The sequence below is a fragment of the Coturnix japonica genome, chromosome 2 (assembly GCF_054131305.1).
Source record: "Coturnix japonica strain WE chromosome 2, WE-NBRP24, whole genome shotgun sequence".
Classification (NCBI taxonomy): domain Eukaryota; kingdom Metazoa; phylum Chordata; class Aves; order Galliformes; family Phasianidae; genus Coturnix; species Coturnix japonica.
In genome coordinates, this window is record NC_140664.1 from 102,186,999 (window position 1) to 102,214,155 (window position 27,157).

Genomic DNA, 27,157 nt, shown 5'->3' on the forward strand with positions numbered 1-27,157 from the left:
TGGAGCCATTTAAGTGTTTTATTAAAAATTTACATAAAGGAACACACTCCAATCCGGGTATGCAGATGTCCGAGGTTAAAAAAATATACAAAATCCCCAGCCCTCCCAGGAAGGGCAGCAGTGAGCTCTACAGCTCCTCACTTCCTCTGCACCGCGGTGAAAGTCGGCATCTGAATGGGCTGGAGTGAGTGGACCGGCTGGAAAACGGGCTTCTTCCGCATGTCTGAGAGTGTTTTCACTGAAGGGAGAAGCTGATTCCTCTTGATGATCTGCAATGCCAGCTGAGTGTTACCTGCAATTGAAAACAGCAGTGACAGCTCTGTTGTGAGTGCAGCTCTGTCACCCTCACCGTAAAGAAGTTCTTCCGCACATTCATGCGAAACTTCCTATGCTGTAGTTTCATCCCATTACCCCTAGTCCTATCCCTACGCACTACTGAAAAGAGACCAGACTCACCACTATGGCTCTTACACCTCAGGTATTTATAAACCTGGATCAAGTCCCCTCTCAGTCTTCTTTTCTCAAGGCTAAACAGACCCAGTTCCCCAAGTCTCTCCTCATAGGGGAGATGCTCCAGGCCCTTCACCATCTTAGTGGCCCTCCGCTGGACTCTTTCCAAGAGATCCCTGTCTTTTTTGTACTGGGGAGCCCAGAACTGGACACAATATTCCAGATGAGGCCTCACCAGGGCAGAGTAGAGGGGGAGGATCACCTCCCTCACTCTGCTGGACACACTCTTTTTAATACACCCCAGTATGCCATTGGCCTTTTTGGCTACAAGGGCACAGTACTGAACACACACTTTGTTACAGAAAGAAACATTTCCAGAACTCCAATTTGGACACATCTTCGTAAAGAGAACTTTGTAAGCCTCCATTCAGAACACAAATGCTCAGGTCACCCGCATCCCTGTGACACAAGACACCTGAAGGGAACCCCTCATAGGGAACCCAGGGCTCTGAGCAGTCAGAACTGGTCAGGAAGTCAGCTGCATGTAAGAGCAGGAGGGTTGTGCAGGCCTAGCAGCAGGAATTGCCAGCCAACTACCAACATCCTCTACCAAGACACAAACTACTATGAAGCCATAAAAACAAACTCAAGCGGAAGAAAACCCCACGTGTTTGCAAGCAATTGCTCCACAGAGATGAGGGTGGAGACGCGCAGATCCAGAGGTAGATTTGCAGCAGTGTAAAATGGAGACAGCACCTTTTAGTTGAAGTTAGCCAGATTCCAGGCAGAACTCTGAGATCAGCTCTATTCCTCATCAAGTCCAACTCTGGGCTGACAGAATATTTTAAAATGCTATGGATGTGATCTACAACTTTGCCTGTGTTAGTCGTAGTCTTCAAGGGAAGATGATAAAGATGCCAAAGGTTGCATTCAACACTGCAGGTTACACATCAGGTTAGCTGTTTTCATGTCAGGAAAAGAAAAAGAATAAACTGATTACCATTCTGTAACTCCAGATACACGGCCAGCAGGATGGCCTCCGGGGGGATCTCCTTGGGGTGGATCAGTGAAGCAGCCTGATTGAAACAGAAGGGGTGGGGAGAACAAGTGCTTAAGAGAAAGGTCCAGCAAAAAGTGCCCCTGAGCAGACCCTGACCACCTTGCCTAACAAAAAGGAATCTTTTGTAACACGAGATTTTTTAAACCAATATACTCTATTAGGTTTATTCCTGTAAGGAGAGACTGAAACATTGTCTGCCTTGCAAGATTGCTTCACTCTAATTAGTAGCACCATCTGCTGTACGCTTCTGTCAATATGAGTCTGTCATCTTGAGTCAGCCTGCAACTTCCCGCTGAGAGGTGAAGGTAACCTCCACTGCTCCAAAGTTCAGAATACAAAGTTAACAAGGATCGTCACAAGCTTTCCATAGACCAGTACGTTTTACCTACAAAGTCAATAGAAACACCTGAGCTATGAAATCACCAGCATTTGCTGGGATCTAAATGGCACTTTGTAGGAAGCACATCTGTCCCTAAAGCCACTTGAGGTTCATCTTCCATACCTGATGGAGGCACTTTCGAGCTTTGTCGTATTCACTCCGCAAGCAGTAAGCACTTCCCAGGTTAAACAGCATCATTGTTCGTGCAGATGTGACTGAGCTGGGATAACACTGGGGGGTTTGCTTGCCAGCTGCAAATAAATTCAGTTATCATTTTATTAAGACTTCTATTCTGAACCACCCACGTAAGTTCTTGCACTCTGCTGAATGCTGAATATACTGGCTGCTACTTACATGACTCCATGGCCTCATTTTCTCCTTTGTCAGACCCTACAAAGAAAAAAACAAAAAACCCAACAATCACAAAACATCATTTTCTGACAACTTCATCAAGATCATTACAAAAATCACCGTCACAGATCAGCGGATACAAATTTGCTTCCCCTCATGGTCTGCCATTGAAGGGGAAAAAAACATTCTGGTCTAGAGCAGATAGGAACACTGAAGTTCAAATTGCAGGCATTACTGAGATCAGAGCTTCTGTAGCCTTAGCCATACGGGTGGGCCCTCGGTGTATTTTCCTGCTCCAGAACACAAGTGTTACCAACTGGAAGCACTACAATCAAACCAACCAACCAGCCCCAAACAATCTATGGTCTTAAAACAAGGTGTCTTCATCACTGCTGTATTTACATAAAAGTCATAGCAGAAAGGCAACTGGTAGCACAACCAGTCCTAATGAAGTGTGGATTCATTAACCTTGATCCTGTTCATTCGAGGAGACCCCGAGGGAAACATCAGTGACGTTCTCAGGGTTCAAGTGAGTGATGGCATCAGATATTCGATCAAGAGAGATGAGAGCTTCTGCTGCATACAAATGCCCAAGAAACCTACAACAGCAAAGTGTCAGGTGTAAGTGCCAGCATGACAACCCTCAAAATTCACTACTCTTATGTAAATGAAACTGACATTAACTCGAGCATCTGAAAACTAGTACTTAATAAATATACACAAAGTTGGCTTGCTCGTAAATATTGCCATAATGCTCCATTCTGACACCAGTGAATTCTGAGAACCAATTCATACCCGGGGACCGATGCTCATTACTTGGGTATGGCTTTCCTTCCAAGAAATTACAAATGAATGCTTACACAAACACCCCTTGGATACCAAGACACATAATTGGAGGTGTTAAGTAAGCATCCAATAATAATGAATTCTCGAAGATATTTGCATGGTAGGATCCTGAGGACTCCACCTATCTGCAGGCCTGTCCATAGGGCACAAACAGCTTCCCAAAGAAGAACTAAACAAAGCTGATGCTACACAGCAGTAGCTCAGCTACTCAGAAGCTTTGGAGCCCTGTTGACTGAGAGCACTGTTAGTTTAACTAAGCTTTAATCTGAAACAAAAGTTGAGCATGTGATTGTATAACATACATTTCAAATTAACTGTAATGAGTTATTAAAAAGCATCACTCAAAAGAACTTGTGCAAGTGAGATCTGTTAAAACAAGAGAAACTTCTTACATGTAACTAACCTATACGTCACTTAAGAGGAACAACTCAGTGCTCCAGCCTGCACAGAGGCTTTGCTTCTTGGCACCAAGTTACAGGGCTCTGTCTTTGCAAACAACTCTTGTCTTGAATTTCTTGCATTAAAAGAACACTGCCTTCATTGAACTACACATTACCTTCCAAACTCCTCTGAAGTCCAGCTTTAATCCTCGCTAAAGGATGAGCTTCTACCATAGTTTGAAGGGAGACAAAGAAATTAATTGACACAGAACCTTCTAGAGTATGCTGCCTCCAGCAGTTAAAATTGGCACGAGTTAGATTGCTCTCCACACGTACGTTGCCAGTTTTGCCAAATACCATTACTACCATCATAATAATATCGTTACTACAGACACGAGAAGCTTCAGCTCACGGCTCTCCAACAGAAAAGAGAAAGGAACAATGACATCAAACTTACTTCAGAGACCCGGACAGCTTTGGTTGCTGAAGGAGCTTATCTGCATGATTCAGTGCCATAAGGTTATCGCCCAGAGCCAGAGCCACGTAAGCACTGCAGGCAAGTATTGAGCACCTGGAGGAGAAAAGGGAAAAGGGAAAAGGGGGAAGACAATGTGTTAATATTCTGTGATTTCAAATGCAGCTGTGAAATTTCTTCCTTAATAGATGTGCAGCAAATCCAGATGAAGACTACTTACACAGAGTACAAAAAGAACTGGAAGCAGGAGCAAAGAGCACGCTGCCCATCACTACATTCTTAGTAATTCTGGAGATTTACTTTCACACAGCAACAGTTCAGACTTCATTTACACGTAATAAAAGCAATAAAAAACTATTTGCCTCATATATGAAGATGTCAAATGAATGCTCATATATAAATGTATACCTACATATTCATTTTAAAAACCATACAACACCACTACATTAAATATTTATCTCTCAGTTGAAGTTATTGTACATTCAAGGGCAAATATTTGTAATTACCGAAGTCCTATATGTACCTAGAAAAACTAAGAACAATATAATCTCTAGATAATAGCTAATAATAACAGATAATTCTCTGTAATTTAGCAGCAAAAAAACACAAAAAAGATTTTGTTAGATTTAGTACATTTTATTCTAAAAGTAGTACCTGAAGGAACAAATTATTCACTAGCACAAAATACAAAGACCTCAGCTTATTAAAATGAAAGACAGTTTTTAAGTGCTGAAGAAATAAATCCTCAGCCTTCAATATCATCCTCACAGCAAAGAGGGAAGTCAAGGAGCTGGTGTTCATCTATGGCCTCAATCGTGTTCTCTCAATCAGGAGATGCACACATTGTGTTTTACCACAGCCTCCTTTCAGGCAGCTGTAGAGAGCCATCAGGTCTTCCCTGAGCCTCCTCTTCTCCAGACTGAACAACCCCAGCTCCCTCAGCCGCTCCCCATAAGACTTGTGCTCCAGACCCCTCACAGCTTCACTACACTTCTCAGAACACTGTTCTCCATAACAGAGGGACCTCACCAAAGCACTGTTTGTCTCAGGAACTTTCCCACCCTCGTTTTATTTGTTAAACCTTGGATCTTCACTTGCACTTCTCTGCCCTCCCTCCTCCTTCAGAAAAGGAGAGCAGTTTTCTGTAGCACACAATGCTATAAATCACCTGGAACTACAGACATATTGTAGCTGTCAATTAAATTGTAACATATTTCATTCTTGTATTGTACAACGTCTGTACACAGCGAGACAATAAAACAGCAGAGGATCCTGCACTGTCAGTTCCGTGTTACACAGAGCTGTAATCCTCCTCTGCCAGGAGTCTGATTTCAGATGTGGCATTCTACGGCTGCAACAGGCTTCCCTGTTTCTAAAGCACACAAAACACAACAGTCTGTGTGACAAAAATGACTTCCATTCTCCACCTTCACACAACAGTCCCACATTGGGATGCCTCCATTCTGCCAAGCTTCCTGTTGTACTGGCTGGCCCCGCTCCTCAGGCTCTCCCACAGCACCGCTTGGTGGGGTCAGCCCATCCTGGGACATGGGCCTCTCTCTGCTGGGCCCCATTTTGCTCCCAGTCCTCCTGCCCCGCTCCCAACCCAGGGCAGCCGGCCTTGCAGCCTGGAGGAGGCTGCTACCCACTGCCCTTCTGGCAACTGTCAAGCCCACTTTGAGTCCCGCAGTAAGTCATGTAATTCGTGGCAGGGCCTGGGGTGCCTTTATTCCCCGTTCCCAGGAGGCATGCTCCTTAATTATGCACAAGCAGGGGGAGAAACTTCTCCAGTGTTTCTCCCTACCCCCCACTTCCTCTTAGCGTGCCCAGATGTCACATCAAATCTGAACACATACAAAAGCTTTCAAGAAAGAGAGGAAAGCTTCCCCAACTCAAGTCCCAAACCTAAAATATTTCTGAAAGGTTGTGACTGTGGGGAAGGGGGGGGGAAATCCCAAAATAATGGCCTGCCTCTAAGCAGACTCTTTCTTCTCTGCCCCAAGGAAGCAAGACTTTTAAACAAGCAGAGATGCTGTCCCACCAGCCAAACACCTTGCACTGCTGCTCCTGCCCTTTCAGTCAATACAGGTCTTCTACCCACCAGAACTTTAAAACCATTTTTAATTTTGAAAGTCTATATGCGAACAAAAGGCACGCTCCAGCCATACAACAATAAGCCCATCAAGTTGGAAACCTATCCCTCTGTTCTAAGGACTCGTTCCCATCTAATCCCTTTAAGACCTCTTCAGCAAAAGCCATCTAAAGAAGAGGAAAACATTGAACATTCCTTCCAATGCCGTCCTCGCGCACTTGGACTCATTGTTGAAGCAGCCAAAGCGAACGGAACACTCAGGAGACCTGACAGCTAATCAGAGCAGAAGAATTGCACCACAAGGGAAAAGACAAACTAGTTTTTCACCCCAGTCAGAATTCTGACAAAACTCTGCAGGTCGTCTTTAAGCTCTGGAGACTTCCAGCATTACTGAGCCCCTGCATTCCTGAAAGAAAACCGCCTTTGCACTAGGAAAAAGAAAAATGTTTTTTTAAACCGCCAGATTATGTCAAACAACCTCTTGTGTAGGTCTAGGCAACAAGATTTGTCAGCCCACACTTGCTGCAAGTTTACAGAACCTGAATGATACATTTGGCTGAGCTCATTTCGCAGGGCAGAGGCAAAGTAAAGATCACCCAGTCCTTCACCACTTACCAGGAAGGCATAAAAATGGCACCTCGAAACCAGTTAGAAACATCACTAATCTGAAATAACTTTAAATAGCTAATTAGGCCCGGTGGTGGATATATACCACCTGGCTTTTTTTGTTTCGATGCAGACAACACAAACCAAAACATGAAGTACAGAATACAGATGGTGCTTACTGAGTGGGGGAACTCAGCACCACCACAGAGGAGAAGGCACAGAACCACGCAGTGAGGAAGAAGGGGGTGAAGCAGCTATGGAGGATCATTGTAAGATTTCTGTATTGAGCCAGGGCCAACCAGAACAAAGCAACCTTTAAGGGGACAAATGCAGCAGCATTGGGAACATAGGGAGGAAGGGATGAGGTATGCTGGTGAGTGACAGTGGTTCCTACATTACTATCTGTGAAATCAGTGGTGATGCTACTGATGCACCTGGAATGCTGTATACAGCACTGGGGCACAAAAACGTCAAGGCAATATAAAATAAAGCAAAACATAACGGAGGACTGGAGATGGCTGATGGAAGAGTCAAAACAAAGAACAAAAATGATGAAATGGGCCCACAGTTAAAATCTATTCAGAATAAAGAAGCAGATCAAGCTATTCCTTTATCTCTAGTAGCTTTGAAGGGTAAGTTATCATGTTCAAGTTCACACAAAACTGCGTGAACAATCTGAGGAGACAGTTACACCAAGGGCTGTTGTTACCCATCTCACTTTTACAAGAAAATACACAGGAGTCTCCAAATGTAGCACCGTGGGCTACCACAATTCCATAAGCCCCAATAGCACTGGGTAGTTCTGGTGCACTGACATATATTAGAGGCTGGAAGCAAAGCTACTCAGAGAACGAGCCAAAACCCTGAAGGAAATTCTGGAGTTTTTATTTCCAAAGCATACAGTCTTAGCAGCATTTGGTGTCCTCAAACTTCTGCTTGTTAACTATAAAACCTTACTATTGCATTACTGCCTATTACAAGAAGAGTCTGTTCAAGCAATTTGTGCACAACTACCAAACAATACACGTGAAGTCTTGTATGGAGAACAAGTTATAAGCAAATATTAGTCATTCAAACTCTCATTAGGATGTACAAAACTACATTAAAAAACTGAAATATTTAAGTTCTCTATGTCAGTATCAGAATCAATGGAGACTTTTCAATCCAGTGACTGTCAGCAGTGTGGAAGAACTGAAGCACACAGACACCAAACCCTCAGGACAATCCTTGCCAACATTCAGTAGTTTAACTTTCCCCAATGGACAAGGATTTCAGCTTCCTCCCTTGGCTTCTCAGTGAGCAACTCAGTACTGTTACGTATTACTGTGTACACTGTTTTTAATCCTATGCCTTCTGTTTCAAGTAATACACTCTTACACCACTTCAGAATAAATAATGAAGGTCTCAGTTATGCTTCTTCAGATTACTGCTTTGAATTGCCTTGAAACGACCCCAAGTAGATTTGCTACACACAAAGCAGTAAAGTAAAGGTTGAGCTGGCCATTATAAAACATGGGTTACCTGTGGTTAGGCTTGAACAGTGTTTTACCCAAGCATTTAAGTGGGAAATTAGTGTACAATTTGTCCATAATGAAAACTTAAAACAGGTTTCTTTTTTAACAGGTGGTGCAAGCATTATAAGAGACTTTCGGCAGATTAGCAGCCTCTTGTAATAATTAGTACTATTAGCTCTGATAATCCTGTTGGAGAAAAGGGGTTCCAGATAACACCACGCTCATTTGGATAACTCATTTGGAGTCACTCTATTTGGAGGACACTTAGACTGCTAAACAAATAGCTTAAGGGTCTTTGGAAACACAAAAGCATTGCAGTCAAATTTATGTTATTCTGTGACATGGAGTCAATATGCATGAACATATCAATATATGAAGTCAAATGGCAGGACAAGGGTGATCTCACTGTTGTACGCAAACTGTGGATTTGTTGCAGATGGAAAAGCTGACAACCAAAAGGTGTTTTTCTGCTTTGCCATCACTGGCTCACATCACCTAGTGCAGAAGATATTGCACATAACATGGAACAACAGCTTAAATGTCAAAGTCATATGATATAATGGATGATTGCATTACTGCAATGCTAAGAAATTTAAAGCTCAGATGTGCAATCAAAGCAAAGCCAAGCACATCAGCTTAGATTTATGTTGTCTAATTAGGGCTGTAATAAGTTGGCACCCTCACATTTGTCTTTAAACTTCAACATATTTAGTGCAACCCTCCTTGTTGTGAATTTGTGGCTATTTTGTTATTTACTTGCCTTAAATTTTCTAATTCCTGTTTCTTCAAAGGTGAAGAAGGTGGAGCTGCAATGAATTTATCCCCTTCGTGACTTTTATTGCTAGAATAAAAAGATAATATTAATTACAAGGAGTGACTATAAATTACGTACAAATTCACAGTATAATATGCATCAATATTTACTCATCCCATTTAAAAAGTCTGCAAAAAAAAAAAGAAAAACTCCATAGCCTAGAAATCAGGGATATGAAGCTAAGCAAAAATTGAGGCAAATACTCTTACCATAATCATTCTGTTTGAGAAAGAAGAATGGGGGCATTTGCTGGGAAGGATCTGACTGACAGACCAAACAAACCATGCCACTTTCCACAGCCTGAAGCTATTTCTGAACTTCCATGTGGTATAAGAAGTTTAAACTCCAGAGATGCAGAAATCTGTTTGCAGCCTCTTTTCCTTCAGCCACTAAGAAAAGCAGCAGAACAGCTACTCCCAGTAATTACGCATATATTTTATAAATGATAAAACCTACAAAGTGCTGCAGCCTTCATTAGATTTATAGCTGTCCTTTAATATTTCAAAATGACTGCACTGCATCGTACTGAAAAAAACAAACAACAACAAAACCCTCACTCTATTTTAAATCACGGGCAACTTCACTCTCCAGTAAGTGAACAGAAAACCTCTTTCCAAAGGAAGAGGCAGGAAGAAAGGTTAATACCTGCACCCTGGCAGAAAGACCACTGTACTTTATAAAGAGACAAAAAAGATCTGAACTGAAGCTAAGTTCTGTCCACGTACCAAGCACAGAACCTTCCCACTTATACTCAGCACTGTTGTAGCGCAGATACCTCATTCCTTTGCCAGATAGAACATTTAAAAATACCCCTAACCACTGAAAGTATTCATAGTTTTCTAGTGAATAACAAAAGGAAATACCCAAGAGTCGGCCTGTTCAATTAGTGGGATTTGCTTCAAAATCACCCTGTTCAATTAATGTGATTTTCTTCAAATGCCCTCTATCTTTTGCTGCTCTCTCACAGAGGGTCCCTTGTCAGAGGGAACAAATCCTGTTAGAGCCTTTCAGAATGTAACACGCAAATTCAAGAACAGCCTGCCTCATTCCTGGGTATTCTGAAGAGATGAATGATCACGGAGATATCAGAGACTTCTAACACTGAAGAAGCATCTGGTTATAAAGCAGAAGGTATTAAAGAACAGGGGCATTATTTCCTTTCCTCACCCCCACAGAAACAAAGCAAAGCAAAACAAGCAGTAGGTCTCAGCTGGGTAAGGGCTGCCATTTTGTTTTCATCAGTGCCTCTCACTGGGCCCCATAAGATTAATTTAAAGTCTCACTTAAATCAGAGGAGCTTTATTTCAATAGGTTGCATACAGCTCATCAGGGGAAGTTGGGCAGCTCACAATGTCCAACAAAGAAAAACACCAACCAAGAAAAAAACCAAACATCCAAGTAGACAAACTACAAACCAGCCCGGGCCCAAAGAAGCAGCCCAGATTTATAGACCATTTGATCACTTGACAGGATAGACTGTCCTTGAGAGGAAAGGGTTACAGGGCTGATGAACGTCAAATCTTATCACAGACAAATCTTTATAACTGAGCTGCTAGACATCTATATATTGAATCGTATATGGCACACGTGTGCACATACACAAAATCATTGTAATGCGAAACTTCACTTACAATTAGAGAAATATCAATAGGCACTGCAGGGGTGTGTGGGAAAACAAAACATTTGCAGCACAGGAAAAAAAAAGATGGTCAGTGAAAAAAAATAATAATAAAGAATGTCTCTGTGTCATTCATTAATGTGGTTTCATGACAGGAATAAACTCTGGATTTTGTTTAGCAGCAGTTAAAACAACAGGCATCTCAACTACTTCTTTGGGTACCCCAACTGCTAAGAGCGTTTATACACATTATCTCTTCTGCTGGCCAAAATACAACAGGCAGCAGGTACAGATTGCCAGGCTAGAGCTACTTTGGAAAAAAAGAAAGGTCTATAGGTAATTAAAATTATAATATTCTGATTACCTGCATGCTTCACTGCTTTCACTGTTTTCTGTATTTCCCCCTAGCTGATTATTAGTTTTAGATCCATTTTCCTGCTTTGGCTCCTGCTGGTCTTCTGGAAGTAACAGCAAGGCATTTCTTAAACAAATGGCTGCAAACTCCATGCTGGCTACAGGTATTGCTGAGGATTGCCCATCACTGGAAGAGACACAAAGTTAGCTGGTGAGTACCGATCCTAGTACTTGAAAAGGAAAAGCAGAGATCCAGAGAGACCTGGATGCAAGTCAAAGTAACTAGATTCTACCTGCAATTTTCTGGGGTGGATTACCAAAAATATGTATTTTAACATGAGAGAAAGAGGACTGAATTAGCTATCTGGAAACACAAGTTTTAGATAGACAAGTATATTTTAAGCTTTAGTGGCTCTCTTAGTTACAACAAGCACACAATTAAGCCCTCTGCTGGTTGCTACAGAGGAGGCACCCAAATGATTCAGGAGGACTTAAGCATTTTAAAACACATCTCTCTCATTACAAGTATTCCAAAACGAACACAGTTATTTTGTGACAGCTTAAAAGACTCTCAATAAACAAACATGCATCCTTAAAGTTATCATAACAAAATAAAGGCCCATGAAAAACATACTTACTTATAAATGACATTCTGTATTGATTGGGACGCTAGGACTATCTTACGGTGGTAGCCTTGACCTACTATAGATTGCACGATCCCCTTTTTGCTGGGAAGACCTTTAGTCTCTTGTTCCGACGTCTGGGGGAAAAGAAAAGGGGAAAATAAAGAAAGGAAGACTAAAATATCAAGGCAGTCGAGCTGTTGAGAGTCTTGCAAGGTGAGAACTGAAGTCTTCAAACCCAGCTACAACGTAAATGTTACTGGTTTATACAGATACAGTTTTAAGTTTAGGTACCATGAAGGATCAGATACCTTCTATTGTCTTAGTGTTGCACAGGGATTTTACTGCACACAGTGCTCTCACAGATCCCTTCTGACAGCTTGTCTGATAGCCCACTGACCTAGTTTCTCCTTTGTTTGGAAAGCAGAGGAACAATGAATCAAGTCATATTAAAAGAATTGTTAGGTTATCAAGAAAATAAATTATATGGATTGCCAAACAGTATCACAATTGTCATTATTGCTTTTGTCTTTTCTCCCTGCTTACAGAGAACTCAAGATGTTCTATGAAAAACTGATCTCAAGGTGTTCTAAGGGGAACACAAAGCTGAACTATAATGAGTGCAAAGTTGCACTAAATTTACTAGTTCAATGGACTGTTGACTGCAGGTGTTCTGGGGATCAAACCTAATGTATACTAATAATCAGCCCCAAGACTTTTATCTGTACCATATTCACTAGCAGCACTAACAGCCCACAACCATAAGCCATCTTAACAGCTTTGCTGGTAAGTACAGTCAGTGAAGAATTGCAATGGGAAGGAAAAAAATTATGCTGTCTTCCACCTATACCTTATAAGCTAAAATATTAAAGCAAATTTGAATTTGCTTTAGCAAATTTACCTTTCCGTATGATGTTCAGGACATCAATATGAATGCACAGTAATATATCAAGGACCATTACTGCAAATGGAGTTAAAAGGTCAAATTAAACACACTCGATTTCATGGCTTCACTTGTCACAATACAAGTCCGCCTTTAAAAACCACTTCCCTTTTGTCTTTAATGTTAACAGCATCCATTCTCCCTCATAAGATTATGAATTCAGGTAACACCAAGCTGCCTTTGTGGCTCACATTCAGACTCCCCGATATCCCCATAAAACATAACAACTGTAGGAGGAAGAAAGCCAGGCTTCTGGAACCTGACACGATCAACTACTTTTAGCCGGTTTGCAATAAGCAAAGATGTGCACCACTTCTGTCTTTCCTTCCCTTTCCCAGACTTCTAAACACTGTCCTTGTAAATGGGAACCTAGCTCTGTTTTTAATTTGCCACAAAAATCCATGCTCAACAAGCCTCCTGTACTCAGTTTCCCAATAGAGATATCAGTGGTACATTCTTTCTTATCAGTAGGATAGACACAGAAAATTAGGAAATTACTGTGAAGAAAGTTGTTCTTCCTGCAGTCACCCTGCTTTATAAAACCAAGCACCCAGAACTACAGAATAACATCAAATATATATATGAGGGCTGCTCCAAAAGTAATGCCTCTTGCTTTATTATGCTGGCCCATATCAGGTGCAGAAGGAAAGCTGATCTTATTCACCTGCCAGAACAGCAGCAGCACACTTAGTCACAGCTTACACTTTAGAAAACAGCCCTGTGCTACAGACACAGGATGTCAACAGGATAGTTTTAGGTTTTCTCCTACTACTCCTGTTAAAATTTCAGCTAGAACCTCATCACTTCAGAACTGTAACAATTCCTAGAGACTAAATACAGAAATCTGAGGTATTACAGTCAGGAATAAAAGCTGAGGAAGAAAAACAACCTTTCCCTGTCAAAGCAGCAGCAACAAAAGCTACTGCAGTTGCTTTTGTGCATCAGACCTCAAAACAAACATCAAACCCACAAGCAGCCAGGCTTGCTTTCTTTGGATACTGCTCAAACTGGCCACTGACTCCAACTTCATCTTGCTATCTCTGCAATCCAGGAACAGAAATCCTTGCAAGTACTAATTTAGTACAAAGGAAAAGATTTTGTACAAGTTTAATTCCTTTGTACATGCAAAGACAAAATTTAGTTGTGAAGTTCATATTTACATAAATCATTTATATGGAATTGCTACCTATATTAAATGAGTGTAGGAAGCTCAAACATCAGAAGATAGTAGTCAAACTACTAGTGCTAGTAGCTACATACTAAGTAGATAGCATTCTCTACAGAAAGGGGTGCCTTCCCATTAGAATGGTGTGCCTCACTAATAACAGCATAAGTTTATCTCCAAATGACATCTTTATTTTTCTTTCTAAAATTACTTGAGACAGAATAAGAGAAACCGACAGATGACTTGCAGAAATCTAAAGTGCTTCAAACCAATTCAGGATTACTTCCAGATTATGGTTTGGAATGTCTTAGAGGTGAAAAAAATAGTACTCATCCAGTTTTACCAGCAAAAGTCTTGTAGCGTTACTGAAGCAGGTCTATATCATCCACCTACATGTAATTGTTTTATCTCATGCAACCTTTAAAACAGTCCACTCAAATTTTTATGAACTCAGAAGAGCTGATTTAACGCTGGGTCTCAAGGCACTGTTTCTACAGAATATACAAACATTGGTTTTCTTCCATTTGTTGCAACTTCAGGTTAAGCACACACATATATAAGAAGAATTCACCTGGACCTAGGGGTGATACATACTCAGGTCTTTAGATTACCTTGAGTTGGGCTATATATTTTTTCATCCTTTCTGTGATCACATGCATTTCACAATACCAATCAACAGAAGGAATGTGCAGATCTACTTACCCCTTTATTGGCAGCGATGCAACATTCTGCTATTCTCAGCCACAGACGAGGGTTCGAGTGATAAACCTGGACAGCCTCAATCAGGCATTCAAAGGCAGCTAAGGGCCTCCCAATGTGCAGGAGCTGAATTCCACAATTGTAGAGCAACTCATATCGTTTGTTAGTCAGCAGCGTACACATGGGTCTCCCTGAAAATTTCTTACCTGCACAAAAGGATACATCATATTGGATGTGCAGCCTGAGGGAGCTGAAAACATAATATGGTAAGGGGGCAAGAGCTGAAGTAGGAAGGGGGCTGTGGGAACTAAAAAGCAACCAAACCAAAACACGAAAACTGACTTTCATTATTGAAATCAGCTAAATTCCTTCTGTAAACAAATTCTTTCCACACTAAAGTTGGTACTCAAGATAAATCCATCACATTTTCAATAAAGGTTGAAGTAAATTAGATGTTAACTACTTATGTACTTTGTCACCTGAGTTAAGTGTCATGTAATACCACTGAATTCCAGATTTATGAGAATGTCTTTTTCAGTCTTAGAAGTTCCAGAAGAAATCTACTTTGCTGTTAAGAAGCAGAAAATGTTTTCTGCCTTCACACTACTATGCAGGACTACAAGGGCAGGGAGAAACAGCAAAAATACCAAGAGGTGTGATAAGAACTAGTTTTTAAACTAATCTGAAATGAATAAGTTATTACTTCACCATGAAATAATTTGGGAGAGAAAAAAAACTTGGGTGTTTCTACTCAAAACAAGAAAACTTTTTATAATGTATATAAAATAGGAATAAGTTTCAAAACAAATGGAACAGGAATTTCATTGGTAAGTACTGAAAGTCTGCAAGATTTATTTTCTTTATTTACCCATCCCTTTTCCAGCACCTGTTTTTATCTCTTACAAGACTTACCTGGATCTGAACTACCTGTTCCTAGCTGTGCACATGCATTATCATTTTCTTGTAAGGCTTTTTTAAAGTAAAAAATTCCTAAATTGTGCTTTCCCATTGCAAAGTGGATGCAGCCAAGATTGTTCCAGAACATGCACCGTAAGCATTCACCTGAGAGAACAGAAAAAGACTACTTTTATAAACTGAAAAAAGTCACTGAGCTGACAAAGCATCCCCACCACTCTCATGGGTCAGCAAGATGTTCAAGGATTATGAAGTTACATCACTGTCTCCAGTATTTTAACAACCTGCCTTTCTGTTTATCATTCTGTTTCTCTTGGACACTTGGCCCAAAGTGATCCATGGGTAAAGACCAAAGACTTTCAGATCTTATGCACCATGTTCCAAGACACCCAGGTAGAAAGCCAATTTGACGTATTGCAACTTGAAGTGAGTTTATCTGTAATTTTTCATTGTATTTAGAGTATATAAACATTTCTAGTTTTCCAACAGATGGCTCTTGTAAAAAGGAAATTCCTTAATGACATTATCTACCTAAGTTTTATAAAATAAACAAACTTGTTAACCTCACCATTCAGGCAGGAAACATACCCTCCTCCTGAAATATATCATGCTCAGACTAACACTGGAAGAAGCTTCTTCCACACAATGGCAGAAAAATAAACGTTTGACTTATCTGCTGATAACTGAAGCTTTACAGCGTTACCACTGTTTAAAAAATAATATTCAATAAAGACATACCACAAAAAAAAAAAAAAAGAAAATAATTAAATATATACATATTACGGCAACCAAAAACCAGACCATTTCCAAACTAATTAGCCTGATGTTACTTTAATAGTAACCTAGGAAGATCATTAAGTGAACATTCTACTGTTGCTTGTGCAAAAAAAGTGTAATTTGAAAATAAAACTTCCTATAAATGGTACAGGAAGGACTTCCAGAAATCCATTTTCTTAGTTGCCACGTTGTTTAAATGACCATTCAATGAAAGCCACAGCTTTGTTAATTGAAGGAGTGCACCAATAAAAAGGAACACGTACTCAGGATATAAATCCATGATGCTTAGGGCCTGCTGCTTTAAGTAATCATTAATGCCTTTAAAGTTAGTATCAACGATAGTAGTACAAATAGTCCTATTTGTACCACATATGTAAGTACTTGCAGGATGAAGGCTTTCTATTTTATTTTACCTGTTTTCATGAAGCCTGGATGTTCAGCAATGTTTGCACTGTTTAAAAGTTTGACTGCTTTACGGTAATTGCCTCTCAAATATTCAAAATTGCTCTTAAGAAAGAGAGAAGGAGCTGACTGTGAAGAAGAGAACAATAGTTAATTATCTCTTTTTTTTGTTTTTTTAAGAAACAATTTCTAATGCTTGACCCTGCTGCCACTTTAAGAATACATGGGCTTAGCCCCTAGTGATTTAACAAAGTAACATTTCTTCATTGAACACTCAACCTCTTCTGAAAAGCAGAACTAGTTTTTTGTTTTGTTTCTGCTTCAAAACCAAATACTGTGCTAAAGAACTCTGCCACAGCAGTGGCAAAGTACAGAGGATCTCCCTTTTGTTTCAAGAGGATCTTTCTCCAACCTGCTTCCTAATACATTCCCCTCCATGCTTCCCTCCCTGTGGAGCTCAACAACTTCCTCCTGAGCTGTGGTTTTCCTGGCCTGCCAAAAGACACATCACGACCCAGAAAGACTTCCGTCAAACCAGCACCTGTTGAGACTGGCAACAAAAGGCAAGTGCTCTCCTCCTACTCCCTGATCCTCAGTTAATGCAGAATATACATGGCATGGTACACACAACTCTGAGTTGAGAACTCCTACACAAAAGAAGAAACCGCTTTCTAGTAAGAGATAAGCCTCCAACAAACTACAACAACTACCCCAAAAAAGACAACACGCAAAACCCCCCCAAATACTGAAAACTCCCAAATTAATCTTTCTCAAGTGGTTTTACTCAGTAATGACATCCAAAAATTTTATTTCCCTGAGCATTAATGGCCAACTAAAACTTACTTTACCCTGCCCAAATTATAAGCCACCCTTAACCACTCTATTGCACACAGCATTGCATTGCTATTACTTTAAATTGTTAACAACAAAGTGCAACCTTTCGAGCAATTCGAAGTCCTACATCAAATACACTTAGAGAAAAGAGATTACAAACCCAACTGATTGTACACAGCACTATTTCAGACATCCATCCTCAGGAAGACCTTTCCTTGTAAAGTAAGTTACCAAATCCAGTTTTAAGATAGGGAACAGACCTAGATTACAAAAACAATAGCTTTAAGAATACTTACATTTCCAGCTGTATTCATAACAGACTTGATCTCCCTTTTGCATGCTTTTAGTGACTTCATCTGGATATAGGCTCTCACCTTATACTGTTTAAAATTAAATTCGTTATATTAGAAACAGTAACTTGTGCAGGTTTGCAAGATGGACCATACCTAGAGATTTATTATAAGATTTCCTATATACATTGTAAAATAGGTAGTGAAAGTCTGTTTAAAAGGTTCTTCTAAGGAAGAATTTCTATTTAGAATATCAACAACAAATTTATACAATTCCTATCTGCAAGAGGCAAACGTGCATTTTATTCACTGGCCAACATTCAACAGCTCTACGTTCAAATACCAAAACATCAGCACATAAAACAACAAATTAATTAAAATAATTTAACTTGTAAATCCCAGACAGTTACCTGTTCAACCAATAAGCAAAAGGTGATAGTGAAGCATATTGTTTCTTCACTCATTTCCCCAAAGAGCAGTACTGGGAAATAAAACCTCACTGATTTAGACTGTCTTGCAGACAAACAGATGTAAGATTATTAGAGCTAAATGCCATTTAACAAAATTATGTTAAGACGTAGGTATTGAAACTGGGATTTTTCTTAGGTCAGTTTCTCCTGTACATGGATCTTAAAAAAAAGGGTCAGTTAAATTCATTTTTCTGACCTACAAAATGAAATTGAAGATGACAATATCACAATTCATGCTGAGCTAGATTTGAGGCAGGCAGCTCTCAGTTTTAAGGAAGACTGAATGGATATTCTTGTACAAATCACACACACACCCACCTGATGTATCTTAGATTTAGCAGCTTCTATTAAAGCTCCACTTTCAGCTTTTTGATTGGATGAATCTTTATTTGTATTATTACCTGACTGTCAAAAGAAAACAAAAAACAGAAATAAATAAAAAAGCATTAGGAGCTTATGAAGGAAACCGTAAACTGAACTTAAAAGGTGATTGGTAAAAACAATCTCTTTTAATGATGAAAATTGATATTCAATAATGTTAAAAGAAAAACAAACAAATACAAAAATGTCCATATATTCCACCAAAAACTTGTAACTTAAGCTTTGCAATCAAAACCAAAGAAGGAGGACATCAGCCTATGAGGTACAGAGCTCTATATGAAGGTTAGCATTACGCTAATCTGATCCAGTATTGAGGAATTCTAAGAATGCTCTTATTCAGAAATATAGTTTGCATGCTCCTGATTGTCTTCTCCATATTTCCTCTGGCAGAATTATTATATACTCACAAATAAAGTTTTATCTTAAGTGTGACATTTTATCAACAGGAGAAGATAAAAATGTCCACTTTCCACTTCCAAGCCACTACCCATTCTATAGTAGTTTCCAAAAGGTACATATCAAAGATTGCATTTGAAAGCCTGCCTCATACTTCCAGACTCTACATTAAAGGAATTTTTGATTTCTCACCCTGTGGCACTAATTTCACTGACATTTCAAACACAGAGTATCACACAATCATCATCCGGGACACATAAAGATAACCAAGTATATTTGGCACTAAAAACAACTGACTTTCTAATATAAGTCTCTGACTTGGGACACTTCTTAGCTCTTGGCACAAAAAGGGTGGGAAGGAAAGACCATACAGCTACTGTACACAATTAACTTGGTTATTAAAATGTGGCAGTTGTCTGAAGTTACAGACATCTTAACAGCTTTAAAATTCTGAACTATTTTAAAAGATTTGGATTTAATAGAAACATACCTTTGGTAAAGACAGCGGCATTCATGCCATTTTAAGCTTACCTCATTTTTTCCATTCTTGCTGTTATTGTTGCCCTGTGAAATCATTTTTTCCAGGACAGCAAGGAGATGCAAGGCCTTCTCAGCCTGGTAAGTCAGCAGGTATAAGTCCACAAGCAGGAAGCACACAGCCTGGGCAAACTTCTCCTCTGTATCAAACAAAAGAAGTAGATCGGTATTAGAACTGTAAGATCCTTCCTATCTAAACAATCACAGAACAAAAAAGCAATAATTAGAAAACCAATTTAAGAAAAAAGCTGCAAAGTGCATCTATACAACATCATGAGAAAAAACAAAATACTAAATAAGAAAAAAGATAAAAATGCAGACACCTACATCACACAGACAAGTATATTAACACAAAGAGGTAATTCTTTCATACCCATGTCATCTGAAAGCAAAGACCAGAGACAGCTTAAAAATCACTTCACATTGATTTTGAGAACTGATCTAAGCACACTGGCACCAAGGATCCAGCGTCTAAAGAGACTGATGGGCCATAAGCCTATACAGAATCTTACAGAACTTAAGGATTCCATACAAACACATCTCTGCATGGCTGGTTTCACAGAGTAAGCTCCACACAGGCATACTGAGAACTGAGGGAGAAACAGCATTATACTTACTGGATTTGTTGAGACCCACACATACAAACACTTCATCCCTGTTCATAAATACCTCCTGAAGTTGTCAAATATCCGTTTTAGTTTTGTTATACTCATCTGCTAAGTGTCTCTGAAGCACCTTCCCACCCAAATTCAAACGCTGTCCTTGTAAGTAAAGATTACTCATCATTCCTATGCCTGTCTTTTTTTATTACTATTATGTACATTTACAAGTCACTTTTCTGATAAGCAGAGGAAGATCATTTACTCTGCCTCGTTACTGCACAAACAAAACTCTTCTGCCTACACACCGAAAGGCTCTATAAACTGGTACAGCTTCTCTCCAACTGATATAGCTTCAGTATACTGACGCAGATGATACAAAATAACAGCTTGATTGTAGTAAAGCATACTATTTTCAACATCATCTAAACCATCCATTTCTTCAACAGCAGAGTGAACCTGAAAAAAAACCCAAAACACACAGAACTGAATCTTGTTTATCCTTAAGCTTTCCAAACTTACGATGTTAAAGCATCAAATGTTTATTATAGAAAAATAGCCCAAAAGTACTAATGAGCCTAAAGATAGGGCAGTAACAGTTACAAGCTAACAAAGGGAAGAGGCAAAACGTGTCTTCCTATTTCACTGGAAGATTCCATCCCCCATTAGCAGTGCTTACATATCAAACTTTCATGCAGTGGTTGCATTACCTGGTTCTTCAGCTGGTTCAGGGTTTGTCTCAAATTGTCTGTTGTGGTCTGGTTACTTTTACAAAACTCTGCAACTGCAGTATTCAAAGTTATTTTGTAGTCATCTTTGTTTATGTCTTGAAGGGTGTTCAGGTGTTGCAAACAGGCATCATAATTTCCCGCCTGGAAACAGCAGGCATCACAAAGGGATTAGTTTAAACTTTGTATCCTCTCATAAGTCAATAATTTTTAATGGCAGCCTCCTCCTCTCTCTGAGTCTAGAGAGCAATGTAGGATTTCCTTGACCAACACAAGTAAACAGCTCCACACCAACTCCATTTGTCATGCAGACTGGTATGTATGAGAAGCAAGTTAAAGCTGAGGTCCTAACTAAAACTGAACAAGAATTTGATGGAAAAAGAACAAATAGAATAGTTAACTATTACAAACATGTTTCTACAAAAACTGTTGTTCTTTTGGTTTCATTATATCAAGCTTTAAGATTCTTTATTTCCTCAGTTTCCACAATCTGTCTCCATCACACATACACTGAGCAGCTGCCTGTCTAACTCCTGGCCCACCTTTTTATGTTTGTTTCTCACTTCATCTTCAGACTGGGTTCCAGTTTAGCCCCTGCTTAATGTCTGCCTAACACAGGCCGGCAGAAGAGGAGGGTTACACATCTTTCCTAACTTTCCCAAGACAGCCCTAATTTATGTTGCTGAATGAATTATTCAAGAATATTATGCTCACCTTGAGGTGCCATCCAACCCAAGCCATTCTATGATACGATTCTATGATTCTATGGAAATGTATGCACTGGCTTTGTAATACAAGCATTGATTTTAGTATAATAACTTGCTAATACATTCTCCGCCATGCTAAGAAAACTGGGGAACAAAAAATTCTATAAACCAGTTTAGCAGTTATGTGGTAGAAGAGAAGCTTGGGCTTGGCTGTGTCTTACCAGAAAAGCTTGTAATGCACTGCTCGACAACTCCTTCTCCTGATCAGTGATTCCTGAAGTACCAGCTCCATCGTGCTTCTCAGCACCTTGGTCTGACAAAGGATGATAGAAAAGTTTGTAAACACAACAGAAGTAATTCAGCTCAAAAAACATTGTTTGTGCCCGTTCTCAGGATCCTCCTGCCAGCTTGTAGGGAACAGCATTAAGAAAATGCTGCAACTATAGTTTTGCTATGTTCCCTTCTAGATGAAGACCAGTCCAGCATGTAAGGTTTTGTTTTTGATGGTTTGAGCAGTTGTACAGTAATCTAACATGGTTTTAATTGTCTTCAGTTTCCTTGAAATAAAATTCAAAACTACTGGAGGGAAAACCAGAACAACCAGTGCCACACCAGACCAGCTTGTATCTAGAAACCTCAACTCACATGTTCACGTAGTGTTTTTGAAACAAAGATTATACACCTGCCATGGCTTCCACTGCTGCAGATAATTAATTCTTCAATTCCACAACAAGGCTTTTGCTTGAGCCCGTATTTTGCCATGTTAATGGGTTTGGTGGGCACTGTATATTCAATGTCTGTCTTTTCCTAGAAAGAAAGGATGTAATGCAAACTCTGCTAACTTTGTTTTCACACCAAACAAATGAGAACATTCCTCTACGATCTCCACTACAAAATCCACTCCCCATAAGCACCAACACACCTGAATCATCCACTACTCACTGGCTACAAACACTTGAAGTTTATTTACGAGGATGGACAACAATAATAACCAGGCCTAGGGACATTCCCGATGTAATATCCATGGCAGGATCAAAACACAGTCACCATTCAGTTCCTGGGTTGCATTTGCTGCAGGGAAACACTTTCCACCATCCTACACAATCATACATTTCAGCAAGAACCTATTTGTTGCTTGCTGAGGCTTCCACCCTGCATCATGATGCCCATGAAGTTGAGATGTTAAAACTCAACCATCTTTCACCAGCGAGTCACAACGCAATGGGCTGCGATATGGACAAAACTCAGGGTACAGCAATTCTAGTACTTGGGAGGGATGGACTCTGAGGGTGCTACAGAACTACACACACCTACTGTGAAATCTGACTGCACATAATTGGGGTGGTCAGCAGGGGCAGGGAGGTGATTGTCCCTCTCTACTCTGCTCTTGTGAGGCCCCATCTGGAGTACTGTGTCCAGGTGTGGAGCCCTCAGTACAAAAAAGACATGGAGATTTTGGAAAGGGTCCAGAGGAGGGCCACAAAGATGATCAGGGGGCTGGAGCACCTCCCCTATGAGGACAGGCTGAGGGAGTTGGGTTTGTTCAGCCTAGAAAAGAGAAGGTTGCGGGGTGACCTCATTGCAGCCTTTCAGTACCTGAAGGGAACTTACTCCCAGGAGGGGAGTAAACTCTTCGAAAGGGCTGACAATAGCAGGACACGGGGAAATGGTTTTAAGTTAAAAGAGGGAAGATTTAGGTTGGATGTTAGGGGGAAGTTCTTCACTAGGAGAGTGGTTAGGCCCTGGAACAGGCTGCCCAGGGAGGTTGTGGATGCCCCGTCCTTGGAGGTGTTCAAGACCAGGTTGGACGGGGCCCTGGGCAACCTGATCTAGTAAATGTGTATGTTTGGTGGCCCTGCCAGGCAGGGGGGTTGGAACTACATGATCCTTAAGGTCCCTTCCAACCCGGGTCATTCTGTGATAATGCATTCACCAGTGGAACCTTTTCCATAAGGAGAGAGAAAAAAAACATCAGAAAAGTTCAAAAAGCTTTGATGTGCCACAGTTTTCTCACAGACAGAGAGGAAAGGAACAAGAAGCATCTCTCCTCATACTAACCACGTAATAGATCTGACTCCTTAATATTTGTGGTAGAGAACCCACTGACTTTCAAGGACCTTTTTTAACAGCAATGAAGAAATAAATGCATTTTCCCTCCCACCATCATGCTAACAGATAGGTTATCTGCTTTACTTGCTCCCCAGGCCTCAAGGTTACACCAGCATAAGCAACAACAATGCAGATATGTGAGAATCCAAACCTTGGGACGTTTCTAATGCTCAGCCTGACCAGGAGCTCCCCACATACACAGGTTTAGCTCTCGGTAGGGCCAGGCAAAGCCGCAGCACTGGGTACCGCCTTTGTCTGGTAAGCAGGTAAAACAAGCAATATGGTGCTCACAGAGGTCTGAACCTTGATGTGACACATCTTTAGGTAAGCAAACAATAAATGAAAGACACTGTTAGCTGCCCAGGAAACGTGCCACTTACACAGCTACATGGTGTATTTCCTAGGGAAGCATCAGGGCAGCTCTACAGACTTCACTATGCCTCTACATCACATGTAGAAAAACAAAAACGAACAAGTGTTTTAAACAAAGCTCTCCTGCAAAGTCACTTTTATGGTTACAAACTGAAGGCCGAGATCTCACACCTGTTAGCTGCACCTCCAGCGGCCACAGCCTCCAGGCCTTTCCGTACCAGTTACCAGAGCGTATCCCTCCGCCCGGGCCCACGGCCGTTCCCCCGCTCACCCGCAGTCTTGTCCGCCGCCATCTCTGCCACCGTTGCCACGCGAGACGAGACGTTCCCCTGCTCCTCCACCAAACACCGGGCCGCTGTGGCACTACTTTCCCTCCGGTCCCTACGCGCCGCTCCGTCCCTATTACCCGCCGCTTCCGGGTTGCCGGCGCCCGCCGACGTGCGGCCGTTGCTGGGGACCGCGTCTGACGTCACGACGCCGCTGCGCTCCCCCCCCCCCCCGGAAGGGGCGTCGTGCTCATGCGCCTCGCAACCTGGCTGCGTCCCCCCGGCCGCCATGTTGTTGGCCTTGCGCGGAGTGAGGCTGGTCTGCCAGCCTTCTTAGAATCGTAGAATCATGGGATCGTTAACGTTGGACAGATGGCTAAGATCACCTATTCCAGCCACCAGCACATCCCCACTATGCCCAGTGACCACATCCCTCAGTGCCATAATTTGAGGCCATTCCCTCCCATCCCATCACTGTTACCGGTGAAAAGAGGCTGACCCCCACCTCACCACAGCTCCTTTCAGGCAGCTGTAGAGAGTGATCAGGTCTCCCCTGAGCCTCCTCTTCTCCAGACTGAACAGCCCCAGCTCCCTCAGCCGCTCCCCATAAGACTTGTGCTCCAGACCCCTCACAGCTTCACTACCCATCTCTGGACACACTATAGGGCCTCAATATCACAGATCACACAGAATCACAGAATGACCCGGGTTGGAAGGGACCTCAAGGATCATGTAGTTCCAACCCCCCTGCCTGGCAGGGCCACCAGACATACACATTTACTAGATCAAGTTGCCCAGGGCCCTGTCCAACCTGGTCTTGAACACCTCCAAGGACGGGGCATCCACAACCTCCCTGGGCAGCCTGTTCCAGGGCCTAACCACTCTCCTAGTGAAGAACTTTCCCCTAACATCCAACCTAAATCTTCCCTCTTTTAACTTAAAACCATTTCCCTGTGTCCTGCTATTGTCAGCCCTTTCGAAGAGTTTACTCCCCTCCTGGGAGTAAGTTCCCTTCAGGTATTGAAAGGCTGCAATGAGGTCACCCCGCAACCTTCTCTTTTCTAGGCTGAACAAACCCAACTCCCTCAGCCTGTCCTCATAGGGGAGGTGCTCCAGCCCCCTGATCATCTTCGTAAATGTCCTTGCAGTGAGGGACCCCAAACCAAACACAGTACTTGAGGTACTCACCAGTGCCGAGCACAGAGGGATCATCCCATCACCTCCCTGCTCCTGCTGGCTGTACTATTTCTGGCACAGGCATCCAGCTACTCTGTTTTCCCTAATGCTACTTTGACACAATGCAGGGGAAGGTTTGTAAGGAAAGGTGATACTTTGTTTAACAACAAAGTTACAAAGTTAGAAAGAATTCAACATGCACATAACCTCCCTGCTCTGAATGCCTGCTCCTGAATGCTCAGGAATGTCTGATGTGGAGAGAGGCAGCCGCCTCTCTCAGGTTGGGTACAGTGTCTGTTGCCAGTGCCAGAACAGCAGTCCGATAGTCACAGAGCATTTTGTACTAACACAGAGAGGCACCACTGTGAATTTACTGCTCCCTGCTATACTTTTGCTTTGACAGTCCTGTCAGAGCGAATTCAGCCTGAAATATGGCAGCACTGGTACCCAGCTTTGCATCTCTTCTCCATCGTGACATCAGGAGGACAGTCATGGTAGTTTGTTTCATCCCTCATGCCATCAATGTACTGCAGGGCTTGTTTACCCGAGGGATACTTACAACAATCTTTTGTCATATATTTCCAAAATGAAAATGTTTATCCTTTCTAGGGGATTAAACATTTTCTTGGTTAGAATAGAATATCTTTTTCTCCTTCTTATTACTGATTAAATCTTATGGTTATGTGTGTGAGAGACAATGAAGAGACACACACCCTTTGTGCGGTCCAAGTGTGTGGTCATGCAATCAAAAATGTTATTGACATTTGTCCTTGAAAAATTAATACAGCAATAACATCAATACCTTCCTCCAAGGACGAGGGAAAGAGGTTCTTGAGTGCACATATGTATGGTTTGCATTATTCTGCCTGAGAATCGTGGCAAGTGAGCAGACAGAAGAACATGCATCTGGTTCCAGAGAGGCAGGTACGCCACCTGCTGAAGGAGATACAGAATAAATTCAAATGTCCTTTGAGAGAATAAAAAGTGTGTTAGAAATAAAAGTCATCTTCTAAAACTCCTGTTTTGGAGTTTTAGTTTTTCAAGAAATAAATCATCACAATTCATTCAATGCTTTCTTTTTAGTCCTTGCGTTCTCAAAACCATCAAGACAGCAATCCCGTCCCCTGCCTTGCAGCAGATAACCTCCCTGCTGATCACAAACGAGCAAAACCCAGATCATAGGGGAGAAAACAGGGATCTACAACAACCCCATCACTGCCGGGCTGCTAAGAAAGGGAAGAGTAGAGCCAGCTCCAAAGGAAACTGTAAAAACTACAGTTCTATGGCCAGATACTACAATATGGAAATCTTGGCAGTACTTTATTTTTCCCGCTGCTTTCCAAATCACAGGCGATTAGGTTAACACCTACCCTGCTACTAATAGGGCTTCCTATCTCTTGCCCCTCTAAACCTTAGAAGAGTCTAACCCGTAGGTGGCACTATGCAATAAAACAAGGCACGTTCCAGGACTGCATTTCCCCATACAGATGGAGTTCTTATTTAAAATGTAAACTAGTGTAAATGTAAGTACATTGAATGCAATTATTAGTCTCAGTTTAGTAATCCTCTTTTTCTGAATCTGTCCACCAAAGGCAGTTTCAGTGCAGTATTTGTGCCTTCAGAGTGCCATGGAATATATTTTCCTGGAAAATGATGGTGCATTGCAGACTGTTGCCATTTTTACTCTGTCTGCAAGCAGTAAATGAACCAGCATGAGCTGTGTCTGCTTTAGCAACTCACTTAGAGCCACAGGAGCAGGCTGATGGCTGTAAAAAGCTGTTCTGAGGTCCTTCGCACTCCTGGCACACTCACACAGGTTGGTTTGGGTA

At 41.4% G+C, this 27,157-nt stretch overlaps 1 protein-coding gene across 2 annotated transcripts; it reads right to left on the bottom strand.

Annotated features, from left to right (window-relative positions):
- CNOT10 (CCR4-NOT transcription complex subunit 10) lies at positions 1-24,326 on the bottom strand. Of its 2 annotated transcripts, XM_015853992.3 has the most exons (19): positions 24,158-24,326; positions 21,627-21,718; positions 20,681-20,842; positions 20,279-20,429; positions 19,366-19,511; positions 18,376-18,462; positions 17,594-17,677; positions 16,475-16,592; positions 15,282-15,431; positions 14,373-14,575; positions 11,578-11,699; positions 10,950-11,126; positions 8,914-8,994; positions 3,924-4,037; positions 2,709-2,839; positions 2,244-2,279; positions 2,013-2,140; positions 1,451-1,526; positions 1-292 (listed from the first exon to the last, which is right to left on the bottom strand). In XM_015853992.3, the coding sequence occupies exons 1-19, from the start codon at positions 24,177-24,179 to the stop codon at positions 138-140; spliced, it is 2,235 nt and encodes a 744-aa protein (XP_015709478.2). In that variant the 5' UTR covers positions 24,180-24,326; the 3' UTR covers positions 1-137. The 2 variants fall into 2 exon arrangements, with proteins under 2 accessions (XP_015709478.2, XP_085394439.1); XM_085538313.1 differs by lacking the exon at positions 16,475-16,592.
- Positions 24,327-27,157: the final 2,831 nt, after the last annotated feature.